Here is a 14,590-nt window from a genome sequence, read left to right on the forward strand (position 1 = left end):
CGGGCACAGGAGGTTATTGCTAATGAAAGGTGCACGTACAGATAGGACCATGTACCCCTTACTGACGTTGTAACAAACGTCGTGATGGGGCCCAATCAGCCTCTTAGAAGTGAAGCCGGAGGCACATCGCTGGGTGGGAGCGGGCGAAAGGCTGTTGGAGTGTCGTACGGACCCCACCACTCCGTACGGTGGACGACACTAATGGACGAGGTCGGAATGTTTCCATCCCGATCACCAGGTCCTCCGTTCCCAGACCTGACGCGTCTGCTTGCTTCCGAGCGCAACCCCAGCCGAACAACTCGAGTCCCTCCTCGGCCGCAGCCTTCCGCTCCAAAACCAAGCGTGGCCTCACACCACCGCAGCCGCACACTGCCGCGTGGGTGTGAGACCGGGCCGAGCAAGGCTGGACAGGTAAACTGCGTGGGACAATCGTGTAATGAAGCTACGTGGGGGTATGCACGTCTGTTCAACTGCTGGGTTACCCCACATTGGTGTACACAAACACCACACGATCGTACGTAGTGCTCCCCGTCGGCTCGAGCAAGACGGACGATGTACGTGTTGTGGGTGAATGGGGCAAGAATGAAGGACGCTACATGTGTTCCACGATGACAAGGCCCCAGAGTACATGGCCCCACCTGACGGCAGTGGTCAGGTAGTGAAGAGCACAGGCACGGGTGGCTCAGGAACGTCAGCTGATTGTACCACAGCGCCGTGCGGACGTGTGGGCTGATTGGAAGTGCAGCGTCAGGGAGCGTGTCAGTGAAAGAGTCGGTGCGGTGGCGGTGTGCTTGACGTACGACAATTGAGTACGTTGTTTCGAAGCCGTTGTGACCAGTGTGTGTGTGTGTGTGTGTGCGACCTGTGCACTGCAGTACAGTATTCCATATTTGGCACTATCCTCACCGTACCATGGAACGCTACACATTTGTAGAACTGAGGGACATGCATTTTGTCTACGGCCTTGCAGATGGCAATGGCCGAGTAGCTGCACGCCTTTATCGCGGACGGTATCCGGAGAGGCGACAACCCGACAGCAGGTTGTTTTCGAACGTGCACCGTACCCTTGGTGAATCGGGTGTGTTACGTGCAGGCCATCATGTCGGTCACCCAAGACATGTGCGCACCGCGGCGGTTGAGGAGGACGTACTTACTCGCGTGGACGACACACCGTCCACTAGCATCCGTAGCATTGCACGTGCAGTGGGAGTATCATAGTCGACAGTGTGGCGTGTCCTTCATGATGATCTGCTGTATCCCTATCATCCACAGCAAGTCCACGCGTTGCAGGCTGGGGATTACCCACGACGTGTGGAATTCTGTCAACGACTGTTGCAGTTTTGTATCGACGATCCCCGTTTTTTGCGCCATGTGCTTTTCACGGACGAGGCAACATTCACCCGTGAGAGCATCTTCAATTGCCGAAACAGCCATCTGTGGGATTATCAAAATCCACATGCAGCAGTCGAGGTGCACCATCAGACCCAGTTTGCAGTGAATATCTGTGCAGGTATCATCGATGAACAGATTATCGGTCCATACCTGCTGCCACCACGTTTAATTGGCCGCCTCTATCGCACCTTTCTTGCATCAGTCCTTCCAGAGCTGCTAGAAGATGTACCCCTTAACGTGCGACATCGTATGTGGTTTCAGTTGGATGGAGCGCCTGCACATTTTGATGGCACAGTGCGAACCCTTTTGCACCGTACCTACCCACAGCGCTGGATCGGCAGAGAGGGCCCCGTCCCCTGGCCCGCCCGTTCGCCTGACCTCACACCAATGGATTTCTTCTTGTGGGGCCATGTGAAAACACTCGTCTACGAGACCCCGGTGCCTGACAAGGAAACATTGGTAGCGCGGCTACTTGCAGCATCGGCCGAGGTGTGTACCATGCCAGGGATGTTTGATAGGGTTCGCCAGAATTTCCTGCGACGCTGCAATGACTGCATTGAATGTGGTGGTCGTCAATTTGAGCAACTTTTGTAACAACGTCAGTCCGGGGTACGACTACGTACTACGTACTATTCCTATCTGTAAGTGCACCTTTGCGTGGCAATAAACCTCCTGTGCCCGTAGTTGCTGTGTTTGTCCTGCTGGCTCACGACCTCTGTGTGACATCCTCTCGGTGCTGCTACGGGGAATCCCTCGTCCCGCATTTGTTGTCTCCTTGACAGGTACCATTCCCCTTCCGGTCCTCTTTCTCTTTTGTTGAACCGTGCTTTGTTCTTGCTGCGGTGTCTCTCCACTGTGTTTGGGGACTCCCCACGCGCTGCATGTGTTTGTTTCCCGCTGTGCAATTGTTACTTCATGCTTCATTGCTTCTTTTCTCCCTACCGTTGTCGATCGCTACCCTTTCCCTTCACTTGTCTTGCGGAACACTCCTATTTCCTTTGTGGAACCCCATGCGCATGCGTTGCGCAGCTGGCGCCTAGTGTTTTTCGGATGGGCGACTTTGGTGTTCCTTTTGACTTCGTTTGTTCCGCCTTTCTATCTTCACTGGTACTGGCTGTACAGAGGTGTGAAGTTCATTTTCACACGTTTTCGGCGTTGTCTAGCACCTCACGGAGGCATCTCTCGGAAAAGTGGAAGGGGCACTTTCGTCTCTATTTCATGGGAGGTATCTGTGGTTTTCGTTTGTACTATACCTTTAGAATCACCCTGTATAACTACATCAGGCAGATGGCCTCTGTTTACATCAATGCTGTTGCAAGCGAGTCTGGCCGTTGCCGTACACGCGCCTCTGATACCTCTTGCCTACTCTTACGGCGGGCGTTCTACATGCTGACAAAGAAGTGGGGAGCGGGAAGTACGCCGCAGACCAAACAGCGGTGCCGCCGAGAGAAAGTACTACTCGCAATTCGCTCTACAGACTGCTGCGTTTCTTATCGCCATTGATTGGTCGCTTCCCCGCTCACCGTAGAACGCCCACCGTAAGAGTAGACAAGAGCTATAGTTTTTAATAGTCATGATAAGTTTCTTCAAATGTCTTCACCCAAGCAAATATGATATTCCTTGATGCTACGGTCAACGAAGCTAGAAATAAGTTGTGTTTTATACAGCAAATATTGATACACTTGTATGTTGAATTGCATCTTCTGCAAATATACTGTATAAAGAAAGAAACTGCCGGAGCACTATGTGAGGTGAGTGTATGTGTCCATGTCGACCAACGTTGAACTGTCATCTAAAGGCACGTTGCAATCCTGTCACAGACTTCGTTTGGTAATAACTACGAACTAGTTGGGGAGGTTAGGGGGGTGAGGGGGCAATTCTCCCCCCCATACACACACATTTTTCGCTACTTTTGTCCCCGCACTGTGCTAAACCTCATCTATGAAGGGAAATATACTGTTTCCCCGCCCCCTAATTTTTGGCAACTTGCCTCTCCGGTTTTGGAATCCAATCGCTGTCACTGCTGACGAACAGGTAACGCGTTGTTGCAACTAACCTTTGCAACTGACTATATGAAATGACGTCGTTTCCTCTACCGTTCCCCTTCCCGCCAACCACGACAAGCTCTCGCGCCGGCGCAGTATTCAAATTTGAAATATGTGAGTCTGTTCCGCACCACCGTATCGTACAATATTAAGATTTGAACAGGTCAGGGAAATGTTTTTCTAAAATTACTGCTCGCTAGCCTACTGACGTTCAGCACAAATTTAGGGAGAGCCACCACAAGCAAAGACGTATTTAGGGGTGTGTCCAGGGGGTCCTGATGCTCCTCGAGAAACTTAACAAGCATAAAATAAAATAATGAAAATCTCAATTTTAGCATTTTGTTGTACTATAGTCGCTGGATATTTATTTCCAATCAACTTGGAAGACAAAGATTATTATATTGAGATCATACTGCTTTGAAGGACAGTAACAAAGAAGATTTATGCACGCTACTACTTATGATAATACGAGAGTCACTATTTATATTTTGAGCCTTGGCAACACTGATTGAAGTTAGGCGCGATTTGACGTTTGCACGGAATCGTCTGGCATTATTGACCATAACGTACTTCAAATGTTTTGTCAATAGCTTCATTTGTGTTGTTTATGTTGCCTTGGAGATTGCGCGACAACAATAAAATGGAATTAACTCGTGAACATTTTCGTGCGATGATTTTTACGATTTTCGACGTGGATTATCAAGACAAGAGTGCATCGATCAAGTTACTTCCACATTTGGCGATGAAGCCCCATCCTTTGCCACTGTGAAACGCTGGTATAACGAATTTAATCGTGGCCGCCATTCGCTCACCGACGAGATTCGCGAAGGTCGTCCAAAATCAGTTGTTGTTCAAGAAAACATTGATGCTGTGCAAAACCGAATACTGCAAGATCGTCACGTGACATACTGTGAGATTGAGGCAACCATAGGCATTAGTTCCACCAGCATATATAAAATATTACATGATCATTTAGCTGTGAGAAAGGTATGTTCTCGTTGGATCCCACACAATTTGACAAAAACTCAAAAAGACGCTCGCGTCAATTGGTGCAAACAAATGCTCAATAAATACAATCGTGGTGCTTCAAAAGACGTATATAAGATTGTAACAGGTGACGAATCATGGATATATGCATATGAGCCGGAACGTAAACAGCAGTCGACTGTATGGGTGTTTCAAGATGAACCCAATCCAACAAAAGTTGTTCGCGCTCGAAGCACATCGAAACAAATGGTCGCCTGTTTTTTCGGGAAAACTGGTCATGTTGCAACTGTGCCTTTAGAGGAACGTAGAACGGTCAACTCTGAATGGTACACAACAATTTGTTTGCCAGAGGTCTTCGGTCAAATACGGAAAACAAACAAACGCCGTCGGATCATTCTTCATCAAGACAATGCCAGCTGTCACACATCTCGTCTAACAACCGACTTTATGAACAGTCAAAAAATCGAATTGATGGGTCATCCGCCGTACAGTCCTGATTTGGCACCCAATGACTTCTTCTTGTTCCCGAATGTCAAGAATAAATTGCGTGGACAACGATTTTCGTCGGCGGAAGACGCCGTTGATGCGTTCAAGAACCATATTATGGAGGTGTCTCAAGAAGATTGGAAAAACTGCTTTGACAAATGGTTCGAACGAATGGAAAAGTGTATTGACCATAAAGGAGAATACTTCGAAAAACAATAAAGCAGTTTTCAATGCCAAATTCCTGTTTTTTCATTGTTAGGCTCAAAATATAAATAGTGACTCTCGTATGCATTAAATATATGTTGTTATTTCTATATTCTTTTACCAGGCTTTTCCGTATTCATGTATTAATAAAAATGCAACATTAATATTTACATATTTTAATTAATATTTAATTTAATTATTTATATTTAAACATTTATATTATTATTATTGTTATTGAAACACCGAAATATATTTCTAGATATGTGCCTAATTACAAGGTATTGAAGAAGTGGTTTTGAGTACAATTTAATGGCAGTATGGTAAGAATATCAAGTAAATTGCGTTGTGAAGGACAGTGTCTGGTTGATGTTCATTATTTTCATGGGAAAAAAGTTCCGATGGGAAAGTAAATAATTATGAAGAATTGGTCACTCTTCTATGTTACCTGAGGTATCGTGTGCCCAAGAAGTTTGGTGTCCTTGAGTGTTCTGTGGGCCACGGCCACCGGAGCTATCGACGCATGTCTCTGGACTTCCATCAGAACAGCCTCCACGTAAGGCAACCTGTTTAAGGGCAAAGGCAAATAAATATTATTAATAAATGCAGTTATGGTAACAATTACTTAGATCTTAAAAATCGAAATTTTAAACATGTAAAAATAATTGAGTGAAAGGAAAGAGACATATCATTTCTATGCTTTCGGCCGGTTTCATAGTCCACCTTCGCAAGATCAAATATTCATGCGTAGGAAAGACTAATGTACTATGGAACACTCTTTACATTTTAATTTTTTAAAAATTTTAGGTATTGACTTTTTACGTGAAAAAATACTGGCAATATCTATTGAAGATTTCTTTACAACTTCCTGTTTGTATTTTACTGTTTTACAACCCTATTAAGGATATAATAAATAAAATGTAACGATATGTAAAGTGTTCCATGGTACTACATGGTCATGTACCATGGAACATACCCTCTTGTACCTTGCAACACAGAATGTAGGTTGAAATATGGCTGTGGAATAACATAAATAAAGCTCAAATGTATTTGTCATTATAAACCAGCAGGGTGGATACAAATGATTTAAAAAAAACACACTTAAAATTGCTGGTATGGTTTTTGACACCACACACATAGAAATGGTTTTTTTTTGTTTTTTTTTAACAGAAAGGCTTTGTCTACTAAACGGCTGTGTAAAATATTCTAATAGTTTGATTAAAGCAAATAAAAAAAATACATGTAAATATACATTTTTCTGTTTCCGGTTCTATATAAGTATATGAACCTACTATGGAAATGTTTCTTGAGTGTGTTAATGACCCTATAATTTCACTAACTTTTCTTCCAGTGAAAATAAAACATTCTGCATGTACTCTACAATTGTAACTTAATTTTTTTTAAGGTTTTTGTATCTGAATTTTGTCAATGTTGTAACCATAGTTTGCAAAATATCAGTGTACCATTTTTATCTACAGTTTAATCATAATTACACTATTTACTGTTTAACATGATTAGTATTTTGTATATTATTCTACACAAAATGTTTGCTATTTTTCGCTATGCAAGTTATTAAATTTTAAATCAAGAGATTTAAGTGTGTTTACAGTTTACACATTACATTTCCTTTCGTATAATTTGATTTGGTGTTTTAAGTCCACTTTATGCACAGTAAGGCTAATCGGGACTGTGCCTACAGTTTAAAGTGGGATCCGAACCACTATGTGCCTACAACAGGTATCGAACCCGAGACCTCTTGATTACAAAGTGACGACGCTACCGCTGCGTCATCGGAGAGGCTCTCCTTTCGCATGAGCTTCACTTCATCATTACATATACTTTCATTATTTTCCTTTCTTAGAGATTGCGAGATTAATGTACTTGCACCAAATGTGGTTCTGATATCTACATAATCCTTATGCACATTATTCTGTAAATTATTTATTTAAATCTTGATTTAAATCGCGATTGAAATGAATCTGATTTAAATCAATCCCATTACTAAACCAGTATTACAAATACATAGGTCGTTTGAAGAGTTATAATAATGGCTGACAGATGGCCGCAGTATTGTGTCTGGAGGCAGGAAAAGCAGAGCAGGTGTTAATGTAGTGCAAAATTGAGAAGATTGAGCACCGTATAGTGATAAAGTATTTCGTGTAAAAGGCGACAGAAATTAATGCCGTTATGAACGTGTTCCATGGTACATGATATTGTGTGTTCCAAGGTACAAGAAGACGCGCATTTTAACAAATATGGCTGCCTAAGCTAGAGGTTACAATAAATTATTGAAGTTATCATACGTATTTACTCACCAGATGATAAGGAACACGCTGTACATGATGACTGTCGCAAGCACGATTTCGTTTCTTGGTTAGCAGATGAATTACAACCAATAAAATATTTATTTTTCAGCTGTCAGCACAATCTATCAATCTATCTATCTATGCAGTTTTCTCTGAATTGGTCTTGTGATTCCTTAGTAAAATAATTTATTAAATAAAAACTCTGGATCAACTGGATACACACATCTGATTTTCACTTCAGAAGTGGCATCACTTTTTAAGCTATTTTTTACCTCCTGCAAATTTTGCTCTTATGCTAACTCGTCCTTTGACCTACTTTTGAAATGACTTACGACATTTTCCTATAAGGCTGCCTCCTCATACTGTAAGGTCCCCCTCAGTGTAATCTACTACGACCTGCTAATAGCCTTCTGCTCTCAGCGTAATCCGTTTTTTACGCACTAAACTAACCTACAATGAGAGAAAAATGGAGAGAAGAAGCTCTGGCATCACTTTTTAAGCTATTTTTTACCTCCTGCAAATTTTGCTCTCGTCCTTTGACCTACTTTTGAAATGACTTACGACATTTTCCTATAAGGCTGTGTCCCCTTACGATGTTTTCCTGTAAGGCGTACGTTCTAGCAACGCCCATTGACCTACTTTTGAAATGACTTCCTATAAGGCTGTCTCCACTTACGGCGATCGTCTGTCCCTCAGTGTAATCTACTACGACCTGCTACAATGTTTTTTTTTTAAACCTAACGGGGGCCCCTCCTACAATGTGGCCCACTGCTATGATTTTTTTTAAACCTAACGATGGTTTTGGGCCCCTGCTACGATGTTTTTCTCCTCATGATGCAAAAAATGGTATTGTAGCGGTATTTGCAATTTAACGCAGGACTTGGAAAATTTTCGATTGAAAAAAAAAATTGGTTCCATGACGACCTATGTTTATTTTGGTATGGGAGGACAGAGGACACCGAGACTCGACCGACGCACTAAACCCGACCTCTCTAAGACTATTCGTTCAAAAGTTACGAGTGATCAAAGTTTTTGGGAGGGGGTGGGCTAACTTCTTAACCCTTGACCCCAGGACCACCAAAACTTGGTATACGTATTCTACACCTCCAAAATCGACAGGGGGCATCTAACGATGCCGTATGGGGGTGTTACTCGATATATTTTTTCGATAACTCTTACCATTTTCGAGATATTTGCAATTTAATATTTTTTTAACGCTGTGGACTTAGAAAATTTTCGGAATATTTTTTTTTGTTCCATGACGACCTATGTTTATTTTGGTATGGGAGGACAGAGGACACCTAGACGATGCTAACGCAAGAAATTCCAGCTCTCTATGATCATCCTTTCGAAAGTTACGAGCGATGAAAAAAATATTTTGGCAATTGGCCCACCCTTGACCCAGGACCTCTAAAAAACTTTGTACACGTACTCTGCATCACCAATATCGACAAAAGGGTCAACGGGGAGGATTTTTGCACTATCTCTCTCTCTCACTGTTTTTCGAGACATTTGCAATTTAACGCTGGACTTGGAAAATTTTCGACAGAGGGGTCAAATTTGGTTCCATGACAACCTATGTTTTTTTTGTTAGAAGATCAAAAAGGACACCGAGACTCGACCGACGCACTAAACCAGACCTCTCTACGACTATTCGTTCAAAAGTTACGAGTGATCAAAGTTTTTGGGAGGTGGTGGGCTAACTTCTTACCCCTTGACCCCAGGACCACCAAAACTTGGTATACGTATTCTAAACCTCCAAAATCGACAGGAGGCATCTAACGATGCCGTATGGGGGTGTTTTTCGATATATTTTTTCGATAACTCTTACCATTTTCGAGATATTTGCAATTTAAGATTTTTTTAACGCTGTGGACTTAGAAAATTTTCGATTGGTGAAAAAAAATTGGTTCTATGACAACCTATGTTTATTTTGGTATGGGAGGACAGAGGACACCGAGACTCGACCAACACACTAAACCCGACCTCTCTACGCGTACTCTACGTCACCAAAACAAAATCTCCCCTTGTCCCGGGTTCGATACCTACTGGATTCCGATTTTACTTTAAACTGTACGCCCAGTCCCCCGATTAAACTATCTGTGCATAGAGTAAACTTAAAAAGTCGGTCAATCATTGTCGTGATTAAGGATTAAAAAAGAGGGGCGGGTGAAGTCAGATTCAAAGAGAATGCCACGTGATCACTTTGATTCAATAGCTCCGTCTAGTTCGCTACACTTTTTGACTGCACTCACGCGTCTAGTTGGTTACGCGGTGCAACCTACCTCGTTGATTTGGTGTCACGTAGTGTATTTGGTGTCTGCACCACTTCCTGGAGAGGTGTAATATGTGGTGTGGTGTATGACCACGTGGTGAGTGCTTAACTAATCAAATGAACGTTTAAAGCAGCGGACAGGCATTTGTTGAATCTTCTGAATTTGAACACTGCTATTCGTCTACTTGGTTGAACGTCATTTCCTTTCACCAACCTGACACCGGGATACACCTGCACTGCATCTAGTGTCAAAAAGTGCAGCGTACTAGACGAGGATATTTTTTTGCTCTGTTGTAAATGAGATGCATGATGTTCTCTCGTAAGTTGTTAATATGAATTGATGTTACTATGAAGAAACTGAAGGCAGAATAACGCCAACGCTATCTGGACTCGCCCAGTTAATTCAAGATAGTCGCTACAAACGTAAACGGGCTGTGCAGGACTTGGAAAATTTTTTCGATTGATGAAAATTTGGTTCTATGATGACCTATATTAAATTTTTGGTATGGGAGGACAGAGGATACCGAGACTCGAACAAGACACTAAACCCCAGACCTCTCTACGGATACATGTTCGGAAGTTACGAGTGATTAAAAGTTTTGGGAGGGTGTGTGCAAACATCCCTTACCCTTGAACTCAGGACCACCAAACTTTGGCATACATACGCTACATCCCCAAAATCGACAAGGGATGGTGTTTGGGGAGATTTATTTTCGCGCAATCTCTCACCGTTTTCGAGTTATTTGCAATATTTAATGCTGGACTTGGAAAATTTTCGACAGAGGGGGGGTTCAACCATGATAACCTATGTTTATTTCGTTAGGAGCCAATGCTAACGCATGTCTCTACGATGATCCTATCGAAAACAAAATGACAATTGGCCCACCCTTGACCTCCAAATTTCGTACACGTACTCTACATCACCAAAATCGACAAGGGGTCGACCCTATCTTCTGCACAACTCTGACGTGTACGTCCTGTTTCGCGAAGAGTCGACAACCTTCCACAGCTGTTTCTATTATATTACATCAGATATTACATTGCATGAGTGAGTTGGCTGTGTGTATAAAGACTAGTTTCAGACATGGACACGAATATAACGCCATGATAATTAGCTGCTGTCCAAAGTTATTGCATAACTTAAAATATTTATATATATAAAAATGATATTTATTGCACTATGCTTTCTAGCGAAGGTATTATTGTAAACGATATTGTTTGTAACTGTGGAAAGTTAGAAGCTCAGTCCCCGGCCTATCAATGATAAAAATTTCATCACGGACATCAACCAACAGATATTTTGCGTGCACGTCACAAAAGCATTGTCATATGGACTGACGATTATTATTATTTTTTTTTTTTTAAAAAAAACAGACCTAGTTATGGGTTATAACCTGTGCTGTCTTGCAATTGTTTTCGCTTATTTCAATGTCAGCGAGCGTGATATGAAACATGCATGCGAAGAAGGGAGGGAGACCATAACAAATAATTCACACTTCGATTTCAATACTTTCGCTAGTCACGTTTCACCTCCTATCTAGAAGGATACTGGACGCTATTTTTTTGAAGATGGCTAAAAGCGAGGGAAGGAGAGAAATGTTACCTTTTACCTTTTTGCCTGTGTGTGTGACGAAAATAGTTTTACATGCATATGGCTGTATCGTGATCTGCTTGAATCATCATCACGTCTGTGAGTTTTCAGTATTGCTGAATATATTTACATATCAACCAACGGTTATGAATTGCGTAGAAATTGGCTTTGTTAACGGTCCAGCGGCGAAGTTGGAAACGGAGAGCGGTCACATCAGACAGGTGCTCCTGGTATCTAAAGAAATGCCCCCTCTTACAGAAAAAAAATGGAGTGTTAGAAAGGAAAGATGTTATACCCGAATGAACGGGGAGTCTCGAGCATCTTCCAATCCTCATCTTCGCGTTCAGCTAACGAGGAAAAAAAATATTTTGGCAATTGGCCCACCCTTGACCCAGGACCTCTAAAAAAAACTTTGTACACGTACTCTGCATCACCAATATAGACAAAAGGGTCAACGGGGAGGATTTTTGCGCTATCTCTCTCTCTCTCACTGTTTTTTCGAGATATTTGCAATTTAACGCTGGACTTGGAAAATTTTTCGACAGAGGGGTCAAATTTGGTTCCATGACGACCTATGTTTATTTTGTTAGAAGATCAAAAAGAACACCGAGACTCGACCGACACACTAAACCCCGACCTCTCTACGCGTACTCTACGTCACCAAAAAAAAAAATCGACAAGGGGGAGATTTTTCGATAACTCTCTCACTGTTTCCAATGTACTTAGGTTTTTTGATAGACGACAACGACGGAGTCATCAATGAGTAAACATCTGTGAACTCGGTGAAACAAGTCAACTTTTTTTTTTCAGTACGTCAATATTTTTTTTCTTATTTCTTAGTGAATGGGTTATGGATGACTTGCAACGACGAAGGCCTTCTAGCAACACGTACTTAGCTTATGCCTCTTCCACCGAACATTCAACACAAGAGGGCTGTGTTAAATATACAGAACAGCGATAACAAGTGTTTCCTTTGGTGTATATTGGCTGCACTGCATCCTGTTTATTGCAAAAATAATCCACAGTGGGTTGGACATTACAAACAATACGAGTCCGAGTTTTGAAAGTGTAATGTCTGGCATCGAATACCCGATGACCATTTCTGATACATCAAAATTCGAAACACGAGCACGAGATGCAGAAGAAAAACGCTTAATCATCAACGTGTATTCCTATACGTTGGATAAACATGTCGTGCATCCCGTCAGGATAAGCGATGTCGACGATGATGATGCTCGTGTGATTAATCTTCTTCTAATTTCAAACGACAGTGTTCACCATTACTGTCTCAGGAATGTTATGCTCTTCCCCTTTTCTCTATAAAAAAGAGAGATTTGTGTTGATTGTTTGGTTAAAAAGAATTTCCTAATTATTTGTTTTTGTCACAAGAATTGTTTGCATTTCAAACATTCCTAAGTGTTTGCGTAAAGATTGATGCATTAACCTGTTAAGAATGTCACATTAATAATACCGGCTCGGAAATGTCATGTCCTCTTCCTCTATAGAAGGTCATATAAATGTGCTAATTGGTTGGTTAAGGGGGATTTTTTTGATTAGTAAATTGAGGTTATAAATACGTACGTATAAAGGTTTTGCTAATATGGAATGCTAAAGCTTAGTACTTGGCTCTCTCAGAGATTCGATTTCTATTAGGTTAAACAGCATAGAAATTTCACAGCAAGAATTCTCATATTTACTGACGATATTCTTAACAACCTGTGTTTTGATTCCACTACAAAAACTGTATACAAAATATGCAGTCCCTAGAATGAGATGGATGAGACTTATGAACCTCGACCTATACAGTTGTACAATCTGGCAATGAATAGATGTTGTTGAAACGTTTCAGTAAACGTTCTTATACGTTGTTAAACATTTCAACGTTTATATAAGAACGATAAAACGTACTGTGATACTTATCTTCACGATTAGTCAAACGTATCATTCATTCGCTCTTCATATTTTCCATCCTTAAATTCTGATAATTATGTATTTTATCTAACAACAGATTAAATTATATACCAAACATTATCGAGAAGCAATTCTCAAAACATTATACTAAAATATTAACATTATAATAAGTGTCCTTCCATAGCCATTTCAGTCTTCAAACTGCTTCCAACAGCTTCCGTACGTTGATTCGCGATTAGTCAAACATGTCAAATGTAACTGCTATTAGTAAACATACGAGGAAAAATAAGTTTTGTAGAAATTCTCTTCTCAATAAGAATACTATATTACTACCTTCATTATATTAAATATTAATTAATTAATTAATTCTCTAGCACTCTTGATTCTGAAAATTCATGGTTACAGTTCAATTTGTACTTATCCTGAGCAAAATTTATATATATTCTATTTCAATCTTTACAGATTTCTTTTAGATTCATCTCCATGTTCGTTTTGGTCCTTTACCATCAGGTTTCCCAACAAGATTCCTGTAAAAATCTCCTTTATTCCTTTCTCATTCGTGCCGGTTAAAAAAAAAACATAGAGAGTTAGTTAGTTAGTTGTTTCCCACTGTACTATTTCAATTTTTGAATAATCACATGTTAGTTATAAATGCATTATTGACATCCTGTCCATTTCATATATGTGTTTGGGTTGAGGCTCCGTATCTACCTGCAACATTTCTTTTCTTCTTTTTCTTCTTATCTGCTTTCTATATAGAATATTAGAAACAACATATTCCCATTAACAGTATTTCATGTTATGGAAATATTTAAGTCTATACACCATCAGAAGTGGGATTGCAACAACATTACCACTACGTCTTCCGACAAAGGTCAGGATCAGTATTGTTATATTTTATTGCTCAGGTCATTTCTTTTTTTTTAATATGTATAGCTATAATAAACATACTAACTTAAGCCCTCAGACTCGTAAACCAACAAATATACACCTCTATTGACTGCCTTGTATTTTGGGGAGAGGGGGACAATTGTAGCTGTTGGTGCAATACACTTTGAAGTTTTGTTTTCTAAGTGCCACACATCAATTTCGTCATAATTATCATTATTCATCCTCATCCTTGCCATTAGCCTTTTCTTTTTTACAAATTTTCGTACTGATATCGCCTTAGCAAATTAGCAGGAATCGTCTGAAGTTTGAACTCGTGACACCTCCCAATACCATTGCAAGCTTACTTGTGATTGTCCCCCTCATTTATTCAAAGTACCTCACTTTCATATTCAAATACACACAAGTAAAAAAAAAAAAAAGTTCATATCACATTAGTGATTTTAAATTTTATTCTTGGGGCCACTTTCTAACATTGTTGCCTGATATTAAAATAAGCGAAAACACT

The 14,590-nt window shown here is 40.9% G+C and overlaps 1 protein-coding gene across 1 annotated transcript in view; it reads right to left on the reverse strand.

The window, feature by feature from the left end:
• LOC145981193 (methyl farnesoate epoxidase-like) overlaps positions 1–14,590 on the reverse strand; it is a 65,018-nt gene that overhangs the window by 13,489 nt on the left and 36,939 nt on the right. Inside the window, exon 5 of the mRNA XM_083114315.1 lies at positions 5,560–5,677. Coding sequence (XP_082970441.1) covers positions 5,560–5,677 — 118 coding nt within the window. The remainder of the gene's footprint in view (positions 1–5,559; positions 5,678–14,590) is intronic.

Source organism: Lepisma saccharinum, chromosome 29 (genome assembly GCF_977018435.1).
Source record: "Lepisma saccharinum chromosome 29, izLepSacc3.1, whole genome shotgun sequence".
Taxonomy (NCBI): Eukaryota; Metazoa; Arthropoda; class Insecta; order Zygentoma; family Lepismatidae; genus Lepisma; species Lepisma saccharinum.